Here is a 23940-nt window from a genome sequence, read left to right as displayed (position 1 = left end):
GTGTGTTGATTGGCAGAAGTGTAATCCAAGCATGCTGTGAAGAGATACCATGAAAGCTCTTTCACACAGCATAGAGACTATATTTCAATTCTGACCTACAGCCCCTTTATGCTTTTCAGTGCTGGAACACTCCTGAATAAAAGTTGTCAATATTGTGGTATACCAAATGACTGCAGCAATCCTGATTTGTAATGCAGGTCAGCATCTGAACCCAACAGATATCAGCAATCTATATATTGGCAAATAAGCTCATCCTTTAGCTTCACATTACCTTTGGACAAGTGCCTGTTTAGAACGACAGCACACAAAGGTGTGAGCAGATCTGCTAAAGGAGTAAAAATTACAATCAGTGATACATGGCAATGGGTTTCAACTGGAGCATTTAAGACTGATAATTTACCTTGTTTAGTGTCATTAAAAAGGGGGTGGTTTTTTGTTGTTTTCCAATTCTTAGCTGCTGGGGCACAATCTGAGTACTGGAATGGAGGAGCTTTGGGAAGTGAGCCATCCATGGGTAGTATGATGCAACTTCAGCAGTCTTTCAGAGGGCCTGAGTTTGCTCATAGCTCCATAGATGTTGAGGGACCATTTGCAAATATAAACAGGGGTAAGTAATGGTGGTTTGTTTGGCTGGGATTATAGGCTTCTGTGTCATTTTTCTATGTATTCTTAAGTAATTCTGTTCTTTTCTTAGCTCCTTTTCTGTCCATTCATGGGCATGTGAGGGTTATTTGGAATTCTTCATTGTAAAAAACAAAGGAACTGTAGCAGTACATACTGTTACTGTTAATGTATTTGGTGACTGAATATGCGTAGCAGTGATTTTAATGAGCAGCAGTGACTGGCACTTTGTTGAGGGTAAACCAAATACCATTTTGTTACTTATATTGACTAAGGAAGATACTGAGGGGGCCATTGATGGAAATCTGATTACAAGACCAGGATGTATGCATTGTTATGTTGAGTCAGTGTTAGGTATTTTCATATCCATAATTGTTGCTCTGGAACCTTGTTTCCCAAATGACCTCTTGCAGATTGCCTTCTGGTGCTCTGGTTTCCCTCACTGTCCTGGCCCTGGAACCCCTCCTGCATACAGTTGACTTTGCTGGCAGTTTCTCCCTTTTTCCTTCAGTCCTTCAGGCTCTGATTAGGAAGTTTGTGCCTGAAAAGTGGGAGGGCAGGGTCTCTTCTGTGATGGCTCCTGCTTCATACACTAAGCCTTTCATCATCCCATGTGGTACTGAAAGGAGAACCTGCTCCTATCTTGAAAAAGTGACCAGCCACAAAATGAAGAACTTAAGAAAGTTTTAAAATCCATTGCTTCTGTAGGCTTCTATATGCTTCTAGTTGACATTCAGTGCTATAGAAAGCAATGGACTTCATCTCAGTGGGGATTTCCTGTAATGTTCCACTGTGATTTATTCACATAGTCTAATCAAAATAAAGAAATGTAAATCTAGAGAGAAAAGAAAAAACAGCTTTAACTATGAATGATTTTATTGTTTCTGCATATTTTTACTTATTTTACAATTATCAGGTTGGTTTTGTGGATACATTTCATCAATCCTCTTTAAAGGGTTGTAATTGTAATGTATTTGTAATAATATATTTAACACTGGTTTTGCCACAATATCAAATTCTATGACATTGATGATATGTGGACTCTAAATTCAAATTTACAATATTGTTTTAGTAAAAATATTACTACTGTTTTAAGTAACACATAATATTTATGATGTTGAGATGTCATGACTTACCTGTTACCAGTGTAATCAGGCATGAAGATCTCTTTGTTTTGTATTTCTTAGATGATTGGGATGCTGCTGTTGCCAGTTTATTACAGGTTACTCCTCTGTTTTCCCACTCTCTCTGGAGTAACACAGTAAGATGTTTTATTATTGGCACTGATGAGACTCAACCAGAAGTGGACATGTTCATTAGAGTGAGTACCTCATGAGCTTATGCACACTTACAATGCTGGTTTGTTTCCACTGTGATGCTTACTCAGAAAATTGTCTAATATTTCTTGAAAGCCTTAGTGAGTGTAGCCGGATGTCATTGAAAGTATTGTCAAGGACTTCAGAGCAAGAAACTGCTTAGAGAAAAGAAACTGAGATTCATCCAGTAGGTCCGTAGTGCTATGCAGGTTTAGTAATGAAACACCGTTACTCAAATTTGCTTTCAGAACTACTCACCAAAGCTTCAAAGAGCCTGTGAAACAATGGGGTACTTCTTTCAAGTTGTTCATTTTTCAGAAGAACATGAAAGGCCTCTTAAGGATGTAAGAAAATGGGAAATTGAAAAAAGTTCATTAATCGTTTTGCTCCTGCATTTAACTTTGCCAAGGTGAGTGTTTTCCAGACTGGTAAAGCAAATGGAAGCTGGTAATCCATGCAGAGTGCATAGCTTAGTAAAATGTATGTGATGCTTTGCTCAGTACTTTTCCAAATCTACTATCTTCAAAGTGATGCTCCTTCAAACTTCAGGTTTGCTAGTGCAGACAGTTAAAAGAATACATCAGCTTTATATCATTTCCTTTTTCTTTTAGCTACAGATATTCTTAAAACACAGCACTGAAAGGTGTCTTCATAGTACAAAAAGGTTTTGCTTTCCAAGAGCATCTCTCGATTGTGTGTATTGCTGGAGTCTTAGGGATTCAGGATGACTGGTGTGAATGTCTTCTGTGTTTTTCATGTGCTTATCTAGCTTTACACCTGGCTGTAGCATTTTGATTTTATTCTGTCACATATCATTTTCTATCTTTGGTTGGTTTTTGGACTGATTTCTTGGCTCTCCTGTGTGGTACCTTATGCTAGCTTTCTACAGCTTAATTTACTGAGGGTTTACGACAAAAGGTGCTTCCATGTGTTCTGTTTCAGTAAGTAAATTCTTAACTTTCTAGAAGAGGAAACATGACTCAGTAAATGAAAACCACCAAACTAAGAATACTTTTAGAATGGTGTTAGGACTGCTTCTGTTAATGCATTTGGGAAACTTGGGCAGTTTTGATGTTTGGGAGAGGAAGGGATCTCCTTTTGCTGAAGAAGAGAGAAAAAGGGATTAGAAAATGTAATACTAAGGGTCATGGAGTGGTCATTCCAAAACATCTGTATGAATGCAAAAAGCTGGAAATACTGCTATGCATTAAGTTTCATATTAAGAGTAGATTTTGAACTCTAGGGATTTCAAATACTGTGTGTTATTAGAGCTCTTGTATTAACTAGATCTCCTGTTTCTGTAAATAAAACATCTGTCCACAGAGAATTAAAGGCTAGTTTAAGACACTAGTAGCTAAGCTTTACAGCAGTGGAGTAGTTCAGGGAGCAGCCAGGTGCTACAGAAGATGGTGGTTTGTTTTCATAGAGGAATCAGACTAGAGCTGTTGGCCATTTATGCTGGTAGAAGAATAGTGTAAGCTGCCTGGGATATTGGAACTCTGAGGGGATAGTGTTGCCAAATAACCAGCCCTGTGTATGTGGGTCATAAGTGTTCAATAATGAAATACACAAGGAAAAAAAACCCACACAAAGGAATGTTCTTGCCAACAGTATTCACTTAGAGAGTTTCTCTTAGAAAACACATGATGAAAATTGTAGTTCTCATATAAAGAATATAACATTTGAGAGATCCTGTCTGCTGTTGTCAGCATCCTCAAGTTGTACTGTTCTTTGTGGAACAGCGACTGATTGCTGGGAATGATACCCATGGTTATCATTCACATATATAAATACAAAGAGCCTTTGAGTTTGGAGATGCGTAATTCTCCTTTTTAACTACTAAAAATGAAAAGATTATCCTACATCTGACAAATAGTAAAGGACTTCTCCTACAGAGGACAAGGAATAGAACAGAGCCTTCAAATAAGTGGTGACAGAGCATGTGCATGGTGTTTATTAATCGCGTGACTCCATGTTCTTGCCATGCAAGGCAGTTAACCTTCACTCTGCATATTGGTATGACAGGAGATCAACTTTTGATTTACAAAGCAATGATCATAAAAAATAATAAATGGTTTTAATGGTTTCGGTACAGAGAGCGTGTATTTCTCTCTTAGCTTTTCCTTGCTTCAGAGTTTATCCTGAGTTCTCTGCTGAGATATTTGCTTGCCCTTTGTTGTAAATAGATATGGCTTTTGAATTAGATTTTGCAGTGAAACCCATCTTTGGAGCTTGTGTTGATTGAACTGTTTACTACAGCAGTGTAATATAGCACAAGAATGCTGATTTCCAATCTAGTTGTTTGTTGGAGGACTGTGAAGAAGCCTTCTTGAGAAATCCAGAGGAGAAACCCCGGCTCATTTACCACAGAAAGGAAGATGGCAGAGTCAGTTCAGCTTCAGTGCAACAATTCATTGAGCAAATCTCTCATGTGAACAAAGCAAAGGTATGCCGTTTTAAAGACTGATGAATGCTAAAAGGCTTGTTTTCCTGCTATGAACAACATGGAGTGCTAGTAGTCCCACATTTTAGGAGAAACCACATTGAACTCATTGCTCTTGATGCACATTATATGAGCAGATTGAAGCTGGAATCTATGAATGTTATAGAATTTTCAGTAGCAGATGAGAAAAACAGCCACTGCATTTTCACTGAAAATAAAAACCCTATTCTATAAGGATAGAATTTCTCACCTGTGTTTAGCCATTTAAATGGCAAAGTTACTTATCTAAGGCCCCTCTGTATGGCCCCACGGAAGAGAAAGAAGTATGGCTCCAGAGAGACTGTTCCCATCTCAGAATAGATCAGTTGCCATTTGTTTCCCTCTGCAGAGAGAACTACTGGAACTAGGTGCTCAACTTTTAAAACCTTAGACAAAGTGAATCCCGCCTAAGGAAGGCATCAGAATGGAATTTAAATGTGTTCAGAATGTTTTTGTTGGAAGCCCTAAATGATGTTTCCAGTTGGGTTCAGATTTGCATCATGCTTTCCTATTTACTTTTTCAGATGATTGATCATACTGGAGGTGCGGAGGAAGGAACATATGAAATCTATAACTGTGTGGAAAAGATAATTAAACAGGTAGAATACATGGTGCATTTCAGCTTTTACCTGTTTCTGCCTTGATTTATGACCTTAAGTGATGTCAGTATGATTACTACATGTTACTTCAATGTAATTTAAAGGATCATTTTTGTGGTTTTATCATTAATATTTGACAATCGAAGAAATCTGGAAGTGGAAAATAAAAACCCAACCTGATAAGTGATTTTAGGGACAAGAACAGGAATAACAGGGGGAAGGAGTCTCTTTGTGGCTAAAATTCTTCGAATTTCTCTTTAACCATATCATAGGATAAGGAAAGATTGTATAGTCCATTGTTTCCTTATTCTTCCTTGTGGGGAGTTGCTTCCACTATGAGAAGACTAAACCCAATGTCTTGAGACCTGTGCATTCAGTTAACTTGGTTTCATGTAGTTGCTCATTTATTTATGTTCTATGCTACTCTTAAAGGAAATGATCACAGTGATGTTAATAGAGCTGTGTCATACACAGTGGAAATGAGACTAACACCAAATGTGCCTGCACATTTATATATAATAAGAATAATAAATAAGATTTATATATATTAAGAATTAGTTACAGTTTTCTCCATGTAATTTTCTTTTTACTCAGGATATATTGGGGTGTGAAATGACAGAACTAGAAGGCAAGGATTTAGGTAATAAGGAAGAGTCCACTGCTCCTGAAGAAGAAGTTTTTGGTGATGTATTGTGGGATGCACATGATGAACAAGAACAGATGGAAGCTTTTCAGCAGGCCTCTAATTCAACATGTGAGCTGGGATTTGAGAAAGTAAGTACGTTGGAAATGTATATGGATGAAGATGAAAGTCATCACTCCTATCCATCTCTTGTTAGACAAGTTGTACTTCTGCAGAAGAAGCTGTGTCTGAGAGCATCCTTGAGGCTGTTACTCCTTAGGCTAGAAAAAGCCATATGTCTTATATAGATAGCATACTTATTTTTGTGGGAGAGCTGCCAGTTTGTATTGTTGAATGACATTGATGAAGAAGCAGTTGTTGTTCCTGCACTGGAAGAAAAGGACTGTAATGGTGTGCCAGAAGTAGGGTGTCCTAGAAAAGGCTCTGAATGTTTTGGGGTTCTTGGAGGAAATCCAAGCTCTGTCTTGACACCTGGAGTTAGGTCTTTTGGAGATGAGTAATGGAAAGATTACATGGTCCATATGTATGTGAGAAGAGCGAGAGAACTGAAGAGCTGTTGAGTAGCTCGGTCCTTACTCACTACTTGAAATAAAACTTAAAACATTTGAAATTGGGGATGTCAAGCACGATTATAGGTAGGGAAAGTATAGTGAATGTAGGAAGATAAACATTAAAGTGGTTGTGGAAGGTGATGCAACAGCTTATTTTGGCAATATTCCTTGATACTACAATGCAACATAAGCATGCATATTCTGTGTTAATTGTGTTTAAATTGTTAGTACCCTTATTTTACTAGCAAAATTTATTCTTTTACTTCATGATACTCCATTGGCAATGGTTTGGAGGATAGTGCCATCTTTACTACATAGTAGAACAGGAATACAATAGAACATTAATAGAAAAAATACCTATGTATATCTTAATGTGCATCCACTTCTTTTTTCAGCCAAAATAGTTCTCCCAAGTTGATGAAGGGTAATTGTTGGTTTTATCATCCTGAACTCTGCTACAACATTGTTGAGTGTCCATGTGGTGAAAGAAACCCTTTCTTTTGTATGCTTACTGCCTCAAAATACCATTTTACTACCAAAGTGCCAACTTTGAAGGCTTTGTCCTGGCAAGCATATCTAATGCAGTGGAGTAGCTGGGGGGCAAAGAGAGGCAAGGAAGCCTGAACAAACATAGTTCCCAATTGTTTTACTGTAGTAACATTAGTTCAGTTTATTAGGACTGAAAGTTGCATTTTAAATAGTTTTGAAAAAATGTTTCATTTATTTCACTATTTCTTTAAAAGAGATAATAAATTCTGTGGTTTCAGTGTTTAATTAGAGAATTTATTTCAGTAGTTATTCCCATACCTGTATAAATCTGTACATACCTTTTGTATCTAGATGGTTTACAGTACCAAGCACTGTATTTCTCCTTTAAACAGTGGAATATTTGTAATGATTGTTGCTTTTTTTTTTATAGTACTTTGAACGTCTAAATGACCTTGTAGCAGCACCAGCACCAATTCCACCTCTGCTTGTATCAGGAGGACCAGGCTCTGGGAAATCTCTCCTTCTCTCAAAATGGTAGTTTAAACTATTATTTTTTTACATGAATGAAATTTGATGGATTTAAAAAAAAAAAGATGGATTCTATTTCACACATTGTATCAGTTTAATTAGAGGTAAAATGGGAGAATTTACAAAGCACTGAAGTTACTGAAGCATCCTGGAAAGATGTGTAATATTAAGTAGCTAACTCCATCTGGACTGCCTTTAACATCTCCCTGCCTTCAATGTCAATACCTTACAGATCTGTCTGTGGTATCAGTAGCTCCGTAGCTTTGCCCTTCTCTGATACAGAAAGGGGATCCTTTGAAGTCTGTTTAACCAACCTAATAATTTATCATAGAAATGCATTCTGTGGTCACTTGTAGGCTATGACAGAATGTGCTGACATATAAATAAATTGGTAGTGTCATTACTTCTTAGCAGCTTAGTGACATACAGCTGTCCAGTGCCAGGAAGGGCAGTTACTAATGGCTCTCAGTACTGAGAGAACAAAACTTGAATCTGACACAAAAAGTTCAGTTGTAGCTCAGGAAATGTCTATCCTATTTTGCAAGACAACCATCGAACACCTCTAACGCAGACTGTCCATCTCCTTTGGCAAACTAATTGCTTTGATTTGAGATGTATTTGCAAAATTACAGTGTGTTAAGTGCCCTTTCTTTATTTTTGATTTCTCTCATTAGGATTCAATTGCAACAGAAGCATTCCCCAAACACTCTAATTCTTTATCACTTTGTTGGGAGGCCCATGTCTACTAGTGCAGAATCTGCATTGATAATCAAACGCCTTACTTTAAAGGTAGGCTGTGTATTACATACCCTGTATTGTATTAATTCTTTGGAAAGTACCTGTGTGTGTGTTTGTATGTGAAAAGAGAAAATCTTCTACAGGTTTCAGGGTTTTCTACATCAGTTCAGAGTAATACAAATGTAAGGCATTATAGAACGGGGGGAATCGAATCATATATGTTGACTACAGATCAATTAAATAGCATCCCTGGGATATTCACAATAGATTGCCATTGGCACTTGTTCTTCCAGTAACCTATATTGATTGATATAAAACCATATAAGCTGCTTCCAAACTTTCCTGCCATCTGGCCAATGACAGAGGCATGTGGTACCTCTTCTGTCTGTGCATTTAGAAACCTGAGGCTGTATTCATCAGTTGGCGCTATATCTGTTCCTGGACTACTCTGTCTCCTATGATTATTTATTTATTTATGTGTGGTGTGTTAAATATGTGGGGGATAGATGAAGAGTATTTTTGTGCCAGGGCTTGTGCTTTCTTCTTCTTTCACAGGATTAAAACCTTTAGAAAAAGGTCTAGTGGAGGCCAATAAGGATGATCAGGGGTCTGGAACATCTCTCTTTATGAGGAGAGATTGCAGGAGCTGGCCTGTTTAGTCTAGAGAAGAGCAGCATGAGAGGGGCCCTGCCTTGAAAGGGGATTGGACTGGGTGATCTCCAGAGGTCCCTTCCAACCCTAATGATTCTGTGTGAAAAATGAAATTGATTTCTGCTCTCCTTGCAATTTCCTCATGTATTTTAGAAGTCATCCTGTTTAATCTCTGCAACTTTCAAGCCCTTTAAGTCTCCACATCCCATGTCCTCAGGTTATCTCTCTAGAATTTACACAGCGAGTTCAATAAATAGTCTTTGTTCTGCCTATGCCAGCTTTCTGCATATACTAGAAGGAAAGATTTCTGTGTGAACTTGACTATTTTGTGCCAAAATTGTGTGGGGTTTTGTTTGTTTGTTTCTGTCCTGAATCTCCAGGACTTCTTTCGTGAGAGTTTTTAAGGTCAAATTTGCTATATGTGTTTGTAATTCCACAGCTTATGCAACACTCATGGTTAGTGTCACCTCTGACTTTCGATCCAGCTAAACTTCTGGAAGAGTTCCCTCGTTGGCTGGAAAAACTTTCTGCACGTCATCAAGGCAGCATTATTATCATTATTGATTCTATTGACCAGATACAGGTATGTCTTCGAGATACTTACCTCTTGCCAGTCTAGAGGAAATCTCAACTATTGTAATAGGTTTGGCTACATCTGCGTAACAGAAATATTAATGTTTGCTTTTTGCTCTGAACATCACATCTAGAAAATAGAAAATAGTTCTGTAGATAAATTGTGTTCTTTTGGGATTCTTCTTCTATCTTAACACCTTATTTTTGAAGCCTTTTGAAACACCTTTATGTATTGAAAGATTCAGAGCTGGGAGATGATTTATGAGCATCCAAACAGCCTAGTCTTTCTGAGGTAAACTTTTCAACAATAGCATTCTATCATCTGCTTTATTTTATGTACAGTCATGCTCATACATGTCAGTGGGTCAGTTAGTATGGCTTCAAGAACCACATTATGAACATTTATCTTAAGGCAGGGCGGTTGGAACTAGATGATCTTAAGGTCCTTTCCAACCCAAACCATTCTGCGATTCTGTGACACTGGAGAATGTACTGAGCTGTGCAGTTAATGAAATATATCAATTTCCTGCATTGTTTTGAGCAATCTTTGTATTAAGTAACAAAATTTGTTTTTTAAGCAAGCTGAGAAGCATATGAAGTGGCTGATAGATCCATTGCCAGTGAATGTGAGAGTGATTGTATCAGTGAATGTAGAAACATGTCCACAGGCTTGGAGGTATGTTGTATTTCTGAGTTGTTTCAAAGTAGCCTGGCTTGGAATTGTTGTTTTAAATTACAGTTACTTGGTGAAGAGCAAACACCAGTTTTGCCAAGACTTGGAGATTTAATAGGATACAGTTTTGCAACTATTGAGGACAACAAAAGCTTCCCTATTGCAACTGCAGAGGACAGGTTTTAGCTGTTTTGATTTACTGTGATGGATCTGTCCATGTGACTATATGGAAGAGGATATTAAATGCTGTCAGATGCACATGAAGAACCACAATACCATGATGTAGATCCAGGATAAGGCTAAAAGCGGAAATTTGACTTGTGATGACTAGAATTTCTTAGTAACAGGGAATAGCCTCAATTACTGCTGTGATATAAATCTTCAGAAGGGTCTGAAACTTTGATGTCTTTTTTTCCTTTTGTGTGCTATTTAATAAGGTCTGAATATGACTTTGCTCTCTCTTACCAAAGGTTGTGGCCCACTCTTCATCTTGATCCGCTGAATTCCAAAGATGTTAAATCTCTCATTAGTGCAGAATGTAACTCTGCAAATGTTAAATTGACTAAAGAGCAGGTATGTCTGTTGCAGTTCTAAAGTACCTTACTCTAGTATAACTTTTAATGGAAACATACAGGCCCAGGTGCCAGAGGAAAGTATTATATTTAGTTAAGTACTAATGCTCAAGACAGTGTGCCATCTTTTTACCCCATAGCTCATAGCACTGAAACAGATGGAATAGCATAAATTATTAACACATAAACAGTGCAGTTTTACATATTGCTATAAACATGTTACTTTATATTAGAATAATAGGAGGTTTAATATTGTATAATATTGTAACGAAGATTGGCAGAGTGGGGAAAAAAGTATTTTACTTTTAATTTTGCCTTAGAGACCAATTCTATAATGACATCCTCATCTTGAGACGTATGATGGTTAGATCTTAACTCTTTAAAATTCAAAAGGAAACTTTCACTCGTATGCTCCTACAGCTACAAAACTACGCAGTATTTTGTGTGCTGGTCATCATGTCATAGAGTTCAGATCTTACAGATAGAAGCATAGCTAGAACTTTTATTTTCTTATGGAATAGTGAACATGTCATTGGTGCAGTTAATTTCATCTTGGCTTACAGATTTTGTTTGGAATGTTGTAGGAGAAGAAGCTTGAGAGACATTGTCGTTCTGCTGCAACTTGCAATGCTTTGTATGTCACTCTCTTGGGCAAAACCATTGCCTGGTAAGTTGAGGTGATCTTGAAACTATTAACACTCATCACTAGATTAGAAGACCTGAAGTAGGTTTGTTAGCATTTTGAAATACATTCATTTAATGTAATATGAATCTTGTTAAGAGAAAACAGTGGAGCAGCAGTTTCCCCTTTTCACTGACTCTACATGCAATGGGAAGAATAACCAGAATCACCGTTGTTTTGATCCTCAGTGAATCCAAGGAGCTATATCCATCTTTTTTTCTGCTCTTCTGTTTTGATTTTATTTTTGTGTTACTCTTCTGTCTGGGTATGTCAGTTGCTTCAGTGATTTTTAAAGGTATTTGGGGAATGTTGGCATTAAACAGTTTAATTCAGGTCTGTTGTATTTACTGATGTACCAGATAGTTTGCCTCATAGATTTTTAAGCTAAAGGAAGTTCAACAACTGTTTAGTGTAACATCCTGCATATGGTCCTTTGCCCTATAATCCCTGCTGTGGAGAAAATTAATCTTCCCTCTTGTGCAAGAGAATACTTAAGAAGTGCATTGGCTTATTATTAACCTAGACCTCACCTTGTTGAGAAAGATGTATTTTTAGTTGAGAGACTCCCAGGAGATGATACACTGATTGGTAATTTACCCTGGGTGACCCATTTTGATTATTTCTTGTTTCTGTTTTATGTCCTAGAGTGCTTAATGCTCCTGAAAACAGGCTTTGTAAATGCATTAAGCGGAACAGCAGCATGTGGTCTTACCTTTATCCAGCCTGATGTTTTTATTCTGTGCTCCTGTTGGAGGAAAGAACACTGCAACATACTTTAGTAAATAAGAATGTGGCAGTTATTTAGAGAAATCAGTGTAACAGAAGGTGGCTTCAGGAATTCACCTCTTCTGAGTTTAATCTCAGCAAGACCTGTGCTCCTTTTAAACCCAGTAGGCATTCAGAGCCTTTTTGAGCTCTTCAGTAGTTTCCATTCATCTTACTCTGCCAAATTTGATATTCTAAACCATGCCCTTCCTGTCCTGCTCAGTCTTGGAAATACAGGAAATATAGATGAAACCCTTCAACAGTGTTTGCAGTGTCAAGACACCGTGTCACTGTACAGGCTTGTTCTGAGATCAATTCAAGAATCATTGCGGAGTGATTCAGAGAAAGGTCTTTTGAGAGAGGTAAGCAGAGAATGTGTCACTGTTTCTACAGGTATTGTACATTCTTTACTGGAAGAATCTTAAGTTACAAGTAAATACAAACCTATGCTGGTTTATATGTAAGATTAGAGATGGCTGTATTATTAGTATGGAAGGGACAATTTTATTAATTGAATTATATCTTTTGCATAACTGTAGAATGCCTAACTGCTTTGTGTTAAGTTTCAACTAAGTCATTGTCTCCCAAAACAACTTTTCCACTATCATGTGATGCAGAAATAGCATTTCCTTGCTGATCGCTACCTTCATCCAATGATTAACTACACTGAGCATAGTAAATGTAATCAGAATGTGGGATCTTGTGAACACAGGGCACTGCTTCCTCTTCCTACCTTTGCAGAGTTTCCCTGGTGTGTGGAACACAGATTTGATTAGGAGATGATACTCAATTTTTGCTAGAAGTTCTTTGGTGCTGGCAGCATTAAGGCCTTCAGCATATTTTACTGAGATGGAAGTTCCTTATCCTAATGGAGTTATTTTCCAGTGTTTTAGAGGAAGGTTGAAGGAGCCATTCATTTGTCCCAGAGTGTCCCATTTGGTGCTTCATCTATTAGAATGCTAATCCATTAGCACTGAGGACTGTTCTTTGAGGACTGAAGAGGGGAAAGGGCCTGTGTAGGCAGGTGTTGTGTTGGCTCCTAAAGTATTTTTAGTGGAATTTCAGCATAAGTAAGCTCTGTAGCAAACACTGCTAACTATAAAATACTTGTGCTCTATGTAGATACTGTGTGTCATTGGTGTTAGCCACAATGGTGTGAGTGAGTCAGAGCTGATGGAACTTTATCCTGAGCTGTCTTCTGCAGCCTTGGCCTCGCTCATTCACAGCCTGCACAGAATGTGTTTGCTGACATACGGCTGTGGTTTGCTGAAGTTCCAGCACCTCCAGGTAGGTTTTGTTATCTAAACATGTGCAAGTGAAACTCCAACCCCTGAGCCCCTGCTGGGTTTTATAATAGTTCTCCTGTTAACTGGGATGACTGTGTTATGTCTGAGTTTGCTCATCTATTTTCCTTAAGGTCTGATCTGATGTTAGAATCACCTTGAAAACTGCTAGGGCTGTGACATTAGTATTGGCCATTATAGTTCAGCAGTTGAAACCTGGCATTTCAAACCTTCAGAAACTTCTGATCTATTAGTTGTTAACTAACTCCATGTGCTCTAGAAAACACAGGATGCTGGAGAGGGACTCTTCATCAGGGACTGTAGTGATAGGACAAGGGGTGATGGGTTCAAACTGAAACAGGGGAAGTTCAGTTTATATCTAAGGCAGAAGCTCTTCCCTGTGAGGGTGCTGAGGCACTGGCACAGGGTGCCCAGAGAAGTGGTGAATGGTCCATCCCTGGCGGTGTTCAAGGCCATGTTAGACAGGACCTTGAACAGCGTGGTATAGTGTGAGATGTCCCTGTCCATGGCAGGGGTTTGGAACTGGATGATCTTAAGGTCCTTTCCACCCTAAACTATTCTATGATAAAACACTGGTTCTGCAAAAAACAAGCAAAATGAAAGGAAAAGGGACTATTTGCATAACCAGAGCTCTGGTCTAATATAAGACAATGTGTTGCTACTGCTTTCATCATCAAAAGAATTTCAGTTCTACATGATGTGTTTCATAAAGAGATCTTTCATAGCATGCTGTATATCATCAGCACGTAATAAATGCATTTTCTTTCTCTCAATTATACTGTTTTTCAGGCTTGGGAGGTGGTGAGATTAGAGTATATGGAAGAAGGTGAAAATGTTCTTTCTGCCTATAGACAAAAACTAGTGGAGTATTTCACCATGCAGCTAAGGTAGGTCAGAATTCCTCAAGACGTGTTAAATTGCAGGCTTTATGCCTCGGGGATATTTTTGTTTTCTTCATATATCTTCTTTGACTCAGTTTCGTAAATTATTTCAGCAGAATAGCTCTGCAAAACCTTAGTTATCAGGGTCAGTTTATTATTGATATGTTGCTTTTTGATCTTGGAAAATACCGAGGACTGTGGAGGGGAATGGGAAGGAATTTTTACCACATCAGTTACTTTGTGCTAACTGACCCCATGTGCATTTTAAACTCCCAGTAAATGTTAGGAACTTCGAGGTTCCTTAGAACTTGGAGAAGCAAAGGACAGCTTGTGTTCAGCAAGCAGTTAGCACACACACAAGAGGAGGTCCAGTAGGAAAGCTGAACAGCTACAAGTTCACATCCAGCTTGAGAAGTGGTTTGCATTTACAGTCCTGAGGTAGTGTGGCCCACCTGTGGGCTACTGCTTACTGTATCCACTGCTGGGGAGCAGAAAGCCAAGAGAGCCACAGTGTGCCAGGGAAAAGTCACAAAGGGATGGAGGGCACAGGTCAGCCCATATGGGAGGGAGGAGCAGCTTCCTGTGGGGTACCTGGGGGTTCCACTAGCTCTGAGGTGAAGTTAAAATGAAGATGTGAGAAAATGGAGTACATAGGTCTTATAGTAGTCAGTCTGTTTAGGCATTCAAGCATGGCAATTGTGTGCTTGCCTAGTTTTCCCTTCCAATGGGCAAGTTCTTTTAGGCCTCTCAGGGTTTTAATGTTTGTATTTATTTGCTTTTCTTTCAATAGTCGAGACCGAGTGACTTGGAGAAGCGCAGATGAACTTCCCTGGCTCTTCCAACAGCAGGGTGATAAGCAAAAGCTACACAAGTGTCTTTTGAATCTCTTTGTGTCGCAAAACCTTTACAAAAGGTACAAAAGCAGCCACTGCTTCAGCGGTTAGAAACACTTCAAAGCAACTTTTTGTCAATATAGATCAGATAATGACAGATATTTATTAAAAGAGCTGAAATAGTAGAGGCTGAAATGCTAAATGCTCTTGTCACATAAATCATCTTTTTTTTGTCTATTCTGTCACATATGGGGGTTGCTAAAGGGACAAATAAACACTGCTGTTGAACAGCTTAGTCTCTATGGATTGTGTCTAGATGCTGTAGCCTAAAGACAGCCTAAAGACAGCATTCATGCATATGGCCCTTTTCTTCTAAGCTAGCATGAGTCTGAATAGAGGGGTATCAGAGATAAGATGAGCTTCTTATTTCCTTGTTAAAACAGGGGACATTTTGCAGAGTTGCTGAGTTACTGGCAGCTGGTTGGGAAAGATAAGAGCTCTATGGCAGCTGAGTATTTTGACTCTCTGAAAGAATATGAGAAAAGCTGTGAGGGAGAGGCAAGTATGATCTGCCTGGCTGATCTTTATGAGACCCTGGGACGGTTTCTTAAGGACCTAGGTCTTCTCAGTCAGGTAAGTGCACGTAGAGATTGTTGTAACAGCAAGAAGGTGAATTAAGCAGAGCTCAGCGTGTGCTTTCTGTTGCAGTTGTGAAGTCGTTGTAGCATGCAGGGTGCTGCCTGCTGCCATCATACACTGACCTCCCTTGTTCCAGGCCGTGGCTCCTCTGCAGCGCTCTCTGGAGATCCGCGAGACTGCGCTGGATCCAGACCACCCGAGGGTGGCACAGTCACTGCACCAGCTCGCAGGAGTTTATGTGCAGTGGAAGAAGTTTGGGAATGCTGAGCAGTTGTATAAACAGGCACTGGAAATCTCTGAGAACGCTTACGGAGCTGAGCATCCTCGGGTAGCCCGTGAACTTGATGCGCTTGCAACCCTATACCAAAAGCAGAACAAGTAAGCTTAACTACACTGGTATTTGTATGTGGAGGTGCCCAGAAATAACAGCAAAGATTTTCCTCCTGAAGCAATGTTTCATTGGTTCTGGTTTAGAGTTTCATAAGTTCCCATGCAACCGTGAGCATCCCCTCTGTATTCCTGTAGCAAGCCACCCCGTAGGGGCCAATATCTGTTTTTCATCTAACAACAAAGCATTATCTGGCCCTAAGCATCTTGAATATTCTTATCTTTGACAAAAAGTGTGATTTCTTCCCCCAAGATTCTTAAATTCTCCTCAAATGTATACACTCTGGTAATTTAGAGGCTTTCCAGAATACTCATCGATGCTACATTTGGCATTCTAATTGTTTTCAGATATGAACAAGCTGAGCAACTGAGGAAAAAGTCCTTCAGAATACGCCAAAAAGCAGCAAGGAGGAAAGGCAGCCTGGTGAGGAGATGTTTGATACTTAAAGTACAGGGCATGCTATGGCTCTGCAGAATGGATGATAAAGTGCCCCTGCAGAGCTGACAAAGCTCCAGGGCTTTGGATAATGGAGGGCATAGGTAGTGGAGTAGCCCAGCAGCAGCTTTTTCAACTGGCTTTTCATCTCTGCTGTGAGTGGAGATGCATCAGTCCTACTGGTATGGAGTTGAGAGGGGTGGAAAAGAAAGAAGTGGGTATGTCCATTTTGGGTGTGCAAAATGACTGCTGATACAATTGGCAGGGGAATAAGGTGTTCTCTAGAAGGACTGAGGCATGTATCCTAATAGGATGAACAGAGTGTTTTACTGCAGTGAATAATCCAAGTAATAATTTTAGGTGCCATACTAAGTTTTTCCCCATTTTGTCCTCTGGGTTTTTCAGCTACAGAGTTCCTCTTGCCATTCTTGAGTTAATGCTTTGTTTGTCATGCAGTGCTTGTAACTTCAGAGCTCTAAGTTGTACCTCTAATAAAAACAGTGAAAGGCCATAAGAATGTTGCTATTTCCACAGTGCTTAAGTAGAAATGAATTTGAATCTTGAAGATTGTGTCCATTTCTGTAACAAATTCTGCTGCACAAATCTTTCTATTAAGGCTGCAAAGATGGAGAATAGGAGGAGTGTGTAACAGTGGCTGCACTTTCTACTTGTAATTCACTTTGCATGTAAGCATTAGCTTGGCAGCCCATGTTGCAATGATCCATGGAACATTTTACAATGATCCAGCCTGGAGTAATAGTTAATATGTATTTGTAAATGGCATTTAGGATAGGAAATTAAATTGGTTTTGAGTGTAGAAACCTAAGAATTTGATCTGAATTCGTTATTTGAACTGTGGAGTTTAAGCAAATCAGCGTGTGTGATACAAGACAAACAAAGCACAGTAACTTTAAATTCCTGGAAGCATTTTGGGTGAAATTCCCTGTTAGATTGTAAATAAGCAATTGTTTATGTGGCAATCAATCAGCTTGAAAACAGAACTTAGTTAGGATAATTGTGTTCCTTTGGCACCAAACTAAGTCTTCTGATGTTCTGCCTTTAGCTGTACTTTCAAAGTAATGGGGATTGGCTTAAAGTACCTTGTGTTTTGCCATAGTGTGGCTTTGCTCTCCTGCGCCAAAGAGCCCTGCAGTTGGAAGAGCTCACCTTAGGCAAGGATACACCAGATAATGCTCGAACCCTCAATGAGCTTGGAGTCCTCTACTACTTGCAGAATAATCTGGAGTAAGTGTTCCTAATTGTGATGCATCCACTGAGTGTCCCTATAGATGTAAACGGAGGTAAAGCATTGAGAACTAGCACTAAATGTGAACACATGATCAAATGTGGTGCTGTCCCTGATTCATTCTGCCGAGGTTTGTTTGCTGTGAAATTCACTCATCATTTCTACGCTTGATGCTGTTAGCATGTGAGTATTTACTAAGTCAGTGCATTTCCTGCATTCAGAATTGCTGCTCCACAGTTTAAGTTCACTATCTTTCATTGCACATATCAGTTCTTTCTTGACATTTGTGCCTCCTCTACTCAGCGTTTCTGTTTTGTGACCCTCCTTTGTACTGTTCATCTGTGAATGGCAGCATTGTTCTGTAAAATACACTCAAAATATCAGTATTAGTAGAAATTATGAGTTAAATATTCGCTGTGCTTGGAATCCTTCGGCTTTTACCCTGCTGGCCTTTTTAAGGGGATAGAGCAGCACAAAGGTGTTCTAAGAGCAGATAAGCAGGGGTGTTGAAGGGGAATAAAAGGTGCAGAACAGTTCTGATTGCATGGCAAGAAGCCACTCTTCAGATCAGCTTCTTCAGGCTGCAGAGTAGTTTAAAGGTGTGTGTTGTGAGGGAGTTGTAAAGTCACGTTAAATGTTTTCAGAGGAAAAAGAGAGTGCACAGCAAGAAAAGCACAGAGTAAGTTCTGGAAGTCTCTTACCTTCTTCCTATGTCTGATGTTTATGTCACAGTAGTTGTTGGGGAGCTGCAGAAATAAATATGTTGGAATTTAGGATCTGCACATGGAATCTCTGTTAAATGCAGAAATTATAAATATTTAATAATTATATAAATATAATCAATATAATAAATATAAATATGTAATTATATATAATTATGTATTATGTATAAAATATGTAAATATAATACATAATTATATGCTTATATATAATTATAAAGTTATATAATTTATATAATTTCTCATTATATATAATTATATAAACATTATCATATATAATAATTATAAAGTTAGAAATATAACTTCTTTATGGTGAAGCAGTTGATTTTTAACAGTGTTGGAAAATGGGGGGTTTTGCATCAGTTTTCCCTCATGAAGTCATGCTGAAGTGACTGATGATAGAGGAGTGGCACCTCTGTAATGTCATACAAGATCATTTTATATTCCTCATTGTTCATATGTAGTTTCTGTCCAACGCAGCCGAACTTCTAGAGTAACTCTATCTCCACTATTTCATAGGTGAGCAAAAGGATAAACCTTGTGCTAGTGAAGCTTGAAGTCATTGTTTTAACTGGATATTGTGTCTCCATTCAGAATCAGCAAGTCTGAGATTGAATTTTTTGATCATTTGATGCAGTTAGAATGAAATCAATGACAGTTGTGTATGTTAGATCACATCATCCCCCATCCCCTGCATAGAGCGAAGACCTTCTGACATTTCTCTGAGATCTCCAGAACTGAACCTACAGTTCTGTGTATAAATGACTTATTTTTTCCCCTGTAACGTGAAATGGATTTTTCCCATTTCCTAAGCTGACCTCTTGGGAATAGTGTCGCACAGAATTTGTCTGTATGTCAGGATGACAAACTGCCTGGTTATAGTGGATGCTGCCATGGTTACATGGGGATCACGCGTTGTTCCTGACAGAGGTGCTGTAAATCTGTAGTGGAATAGTAGTACTACACTAGTGAGACAAAGTATACCCTTTTGATAGGGCAATGCTTGAATGGTGGCATTACAGAGTCTCTTCTACTTTGTCACTTCTAGACAGCTTCTTCTATGAGAAGCTAGCTTGACATACATAAAACCCTGTTCCAGTCTCTGTCAGCTTGGTGTGAAAGCTGTCTGTTCAGCCCTATAATGTGGTTTATGTTCTTTAAAGTCCCTTGAAAAATATGTGTTCTGGACCTTTACCTCATACCTCACTATTGTTTTATCCATGGAGCTACTTGACTACTGTGCCCAGAAGTCAGTAGACTCTTTTGAACAAGGAAGGGTTACTTGCATAACTGAAGATGTAGGCTGAATTAAAGAGCAGCCATGGGTTAGGGTAACGTTTGCTGAAATGTGCTAGACTGTCTTTTCAGTGCTTATAACAGGGGGGATACAGGATTGCACAGGAATATATTAGCTTGCTGCCTACATCCTAGACACAGCAGGTCTGTGTCAGGGATGTGTAGTTCCTCACTGTGTAAGTGAATCTCTGCTCTGGTGTTTGGTTATTCTGAGGAGAGTCCACTGCCAGATGCCAGTGTCTGTGCAGTTTCCAAGGCTGAGTTTGTTCTGTTTCAAACAGCCACTTCAGCCTGTACGGATGTCCCCAGCTTTCAGACACTGCTGACTGAGTGAATGTGTTCTGCAGGACAGCAGAGCTCTTCCTGAAGCGCTCCTTAGAAATGAGAGAGAGAGTCCTGGGGCCCGAGCACCCCGACTGCGCGCAGTCCTTGAACAACCTGGCAGCCTTGTACAATGAGAAGAAGCACTATGACAAGGCAGAGGAACTCTATGAGAAAGCTTTAGACATCAGGAGGAGAGCACTGGCTCCAGATCATCCCTCCTTGGCTTACACTGTCAAACACCTGGCAGTGCTGTACAAAAAGATGGTAAGCACAAGCCTGTTACTTTTTCTTGACCACCTTGCATTGTTAGTCTTCAATCCAGAGGGAGTGGGGCACTGGAATATTGTCAGCTGTTGGTGATCCACACCAATAAAAGATGCATAAAGATGTGGTCAAGTGGCCTTGGTGTGTTTCCAAAAGGCCCACTAGCTTTCTCAAAACACATTTATAAACACGTACTTATTCCAGGTGAGTTACTGAGCATCTTCAAACTGGTGATGCTTTGAAAACATAAGGAGAAAATACGAGTTCTGCAATTCTAGTGATCCATTTCTCACCATTACAGTGGAAGTTTGCAATATTTAATTGTGATTAAATATGAGAACTCACATTCTAAGAACAGAAGCCTAAGCATACTTGTGAAGTCTATCCAGTCAGTATGTGAGCAGATTGGAATTTGGAGGAAAACAGATTTGCTGGAAAAATAATCTCCAGTAAAACTAGCTGGAATATGAGAGAGGTATCTTAGAGAAACCGAAGTCAAGAAGCCAATGCCTCAGTATGGCAAATGGGAAGCAACAGGTACTTGAAAAGGCATCAGACACTGTGGCTGTTCCAGGGAGGATGGTGTGAACACCACTTCAGTACGTGGAAAACTGCCCAAAAGTTAAGGCAGCTCCATTCCCATTCCCATGTCACCGGTAAAATGTAGGCCCTTCAGGACAAAAAATAAGCTCTGCTCTCTGCAGGATGAGACAATTGTGGAGAGAATATACATTCTAAAAGAAACAGGCATAGCTGAGGAACACATCACCTGGGAGCTGAATGTGCTCAGTGTTGGGGAAAATTAGGTCCTAATCAATATTCATGATAAAGAATCTGTGCAGAATATAACTATGAATTAACCAGAATTAAACCCTTATTCTGGAAACAGCCACATCTTCTCCAGGGCTTTTTGTTTAAAACAGATTTTACTGTTGCCGTTTTGACACAAAACAACTGAATCATTTCCACCCCTTTGTTTCTAGGGAAAACTTGACAAGGCTGTTCCTCTGTACGAGCTAGCAGTTGAAATCCGACAGAAGTCATTTGGCCCAAAACACCCCAGTGTGGCAACTGCTTTGGTCAATCTGGCTGTCCTGTACTGTCAGATGGTAAGTGCTTCATGTCTTTATTCGTGTCATAGGTTGTATAAGAGTAGGACTAAAGCACAACATTTCCAGTGACAGGTGGTTGTCACACTATGAGGAAACAGCTCGACTGCTGACTCAGGGGGAAACACAGCCCTTTGAATCATAGAATCACAGAATGGTTTGGGTTAGAAAGGACCTTAAGATCATCCAGTTCCAACCCCCTACCATGGCCAGAGACACCTCACACTAGACCATAGCACCAAAGGCTCTGTCCAGCCTGGGCTTCCAGTGTCTGAAGGGGGCTGCAGGGATGTTGGAGAGGGACTCGTCATCAGGGACTGTAGTGACAGGACAAGGGGTGATGGGTTCAAACTGAAATAGGGGAAGTTCAGGTTAGATCTAAGGCAGAAGCTCTTCCCTGTGAGGGTGCTGAGGCGCTGGCACAGGGTGCCCAGAGAAGCTGTGGCTGCCCCATCCCTGGCAGTGCTCAAGGCCAGGTTGGACGGAGTCTTTGATGACATGGTTTAGTGTGAGGTGTCCCTGGGTATGGCACAGGGTTGCAACTGGATGATGTTAAGGTCCTTTCCAACCCAAACCATTCTGTGATTCTCTGTATAATAAAATCTGAGAAGGCTGTAGACTTCCTAGTTTACAGCTAATACAAAATTCAAAAGAGATGCAATCAATTTGATAAAAACCAAATCAATTTACCACATTCCTTACTTAGCATCAGTAGGAGCGAGCTGTTGATTTTTTTCTCTCTTTCTGCAATATGCGTATGTGATTTTAAACAGGGATTAAAGTTGTCTCAGGTAAAATTAAAGAGCATTTGGTAACTCAGAGCTTTCAGAATTGAGATCTTTCAAAACTGCCCAGAAGCCCAGACCCCAATTATTACAATACTGGGGGGGGGCGGATTGTATTTGCAAGGGCAAACCAATTGCTCTGACAATCTCAATTACCATCCTCATCTGTCAACAGTATCAAGAACTCAAAACACTTTTCTGGTTAAATATGCACGACTTTGCATCTAGAATGTGTTGATATTCTGTTGGCAAAAGGAATTACAAGTGTAACATACATCTGTAACAAACAACTCTCTCCTACCCAAAGAAAAAGCAGATTGAAGCTTTACCTCTCTATGAACGGGCGCTAAAGATTTATGAAGACAGCTTTGGGCACATGCATCCTCGTGTGGGGGAAACTCTGAAGAACTTGGCTGTGCTTAGGTAAGATTATATGGTTTAGCCCTATAAAAGCAAATTACTATAACAATTACTGGATGAAAGAAAACATCCTGGACTTGTGTACTTAATAGGCAAGTGGAGAGCCTTAAGCACACTTTGGTGATAGCATGGTGTGCATTTCAGTTGAAACTAAATGAGAGACCTGTTTTATTTGCTTGTTTCAACTTTGCTTTACTCTTCTCCAAAGCTATGAAGGGGGAGACTTTGAGAAGGCAGCGGAACTGTACAAGAGAGCTATGGAAATAAAAGAAGCAGAGACTTTGTTGATAGGTGGAAAAGCAACTTCTCGACACTCATCGAGTGGAGATACATTCAGCTTAAAAAGTGCATTATCACCCAATATTTTCCTGGAACATGGACAAAGGTGATACAAACCTGCTCCAAGGAAAGGCAGGCTTTGTTGCTATTTTAAAGCAGACATGAAATGACTATTTTTCCTGAGATAATGTAGTATTTTGGGACCGACCCCTGTCTTCATGAAAGACAGGGAAACAAATGTTGAAGCTTGAAATCCATCCATGTTAACTTTGCAGGCTGCATGGTACGAAGTGAGCTTCTTTCATTGTATATAGATACGCACATTAATTACTAGCTGAAGTCAGAGCTACTACTAAACCCATGGACTGGTTACCTCTTAGCCTAAAGTTCAGTGAAGCATATCAGATATACTCTATGGAGTAACTTATTTCTGTGTTGGAAGAGCTTGGCTTGTAGGATTTGTGTATTTCTGGGTTTCATCCATCCTTCTTGCCTTTTTAGAAGCTTTTAAAGGTGTTTCTAAAAAGAGGAATTTTGAGTAAGTCAAAAATTCCACTTAAAGTACCTGCAGGGTGGCTTCAGCTTGAAGCAAACTTACATTCAAGGGACTTGCGCAAAAATAATTGGTTTCCTTGGGCAGCTAATACCTAAATACACCCTTGTATGCCCTAAATATACCCTCACCTGCAGCTAAAGCTGTTGTCAGATTCAACTGTGTCCAGTAAAAATACTTGCAGTAAGGAACCAGAAGGATGATGATGATGACCCGATTCCCTGTTGTTAGCCCTTTAGCAATGCTTTTGCTATTTATTCTCATAGAATCCCTTAAAACACAACAATATTTGTATTATCTGCAAAAACCTGGTAATTCAAATTAGTTTTCCATCAGATAAAAAGATGCTAATGAGATCTACCTGCTTGCTGTATTTCGTGATACTCTGGTCAGCTAGAAGTCTGTTATTCCAGTTCAGTCATAGAACCCCAGATTGGTTTGGGTTGGAAGGGTTCTTATAGCTCATAGGCAGAGACACCTTCCACTAAGGTGCCCAAGGCTCTGTTCAACCTGGCCTTGAACACTGCCAGGGATGGGGCAGCCACAGCTTCTCTGGGCACCCTGTGCCAGCGCCTCAGCACC

General features: G+C 39.6%; 1 protein-coding gene across 3 annotated transcripts in view; it reads left to right on the top strand.

Annotated features, from left to right (window-relative positions):
- The window catches only part of NPHP3 (nephrocystin 3), a 28716-nt gene that overhangs the window by 3197 nt on the left and 1579 nt on the right, over window positions 1–23940 (top strand). Inside the window, exons 4-27 of one of the 3 annotated variants that reach the window (XM_061374913.1) lie at window positions 455–607; window positions 1809–1942; window positions 2186–2346; window positions 4236–4368; window positions 4944–5018; window positions 5613–5792; window positions 7132–7235; window positions 7904–8018; window positions 9058–9201; window positions 9770–9867; window positions 10335–10437; window positions 11021–11103; window positions 12107–12245; window positions 13006–13170; window positions 13977–14074; window positions 14859–14981; window positions 15345–15534; window positions 15677–15918; window positions 16276–16351; window positions 17481–17608; window positions 19972–20212; window positions 21196–21321; window positions 22414–22529; window positions 22735–22911. In XM_061374913.1, coding sequence (XP_061230897.1) covers window positions 455–607; window positions 1809–1942; window positions 2186–2346; window positions 4236–4368; window positions 4944–5018; window positions 5613–5792; window positions 7132–7235; window positions 7904–8018; window positions 9058–9201; window positions 9770–9867; window positions 10335–10437; window positions 11021–11103; window positions 12107–12245; window positions 13006–13170; window positions 13977–14074; window positions 14859–14981; window positions 15345–15534; window positions 15677–15918; window positions 16276–16351; window positions 17481–17608; window positions 19972–20212; window positions 21196–21321; window positions 22414–22529; window positions 22735–22911 — 3304 coding nt within the window. Of the gene's footprint in view, window positions 1–454; window positions 608–1808; window positions 1943–2185; window positions 2347–4235; window positions 4384–4943; window positions 5019–5612; window positions 5793–7131; window positions 7236–7903; window positions 8019–9057; window positions 9202–9769; window positions 9868–10334; window positions 10438–11020; window positions 11104–12106; window positions 12246–13005; window positions 13171–13976; window positions 14075–14858; window positions 14982–15344; window positions 15535–15676; window positions 15919–16275; window positions 16352–17480; window positions 17609–19971; window positions 20213–21195; window positions 21322–22413; window positions 22530–22734; window positions 23087–23940 lie in introns of those variants that run through there. The other 2 variants (XM_061374912.1, XM_061374914.1) reach the window with 2 other exon arrangements.

Source organism: Neopsephotus bourkii, unplaced genomic scaffold (genome assembly GCF_033783945.1).
Source record: "Neopsephotus bourkii isolate Nb327-2 ecotype Australia unplaced genomic scaffold, CSIRO-AGI_Nbou_v1 NB_1655, whole genome shotgun sequence".
Classification (NCBI taxonomy): Eukaryota; Metazoa; Chordata; class Aves; order Psittaciformes; family Psittacidae; genus Neopsephotus; species Neopsephotus bourkii.
Note: the sequence above shows the minus strand (reverse complement) of the source record. Positions and strands in the feature narration are given on the sequence as shown.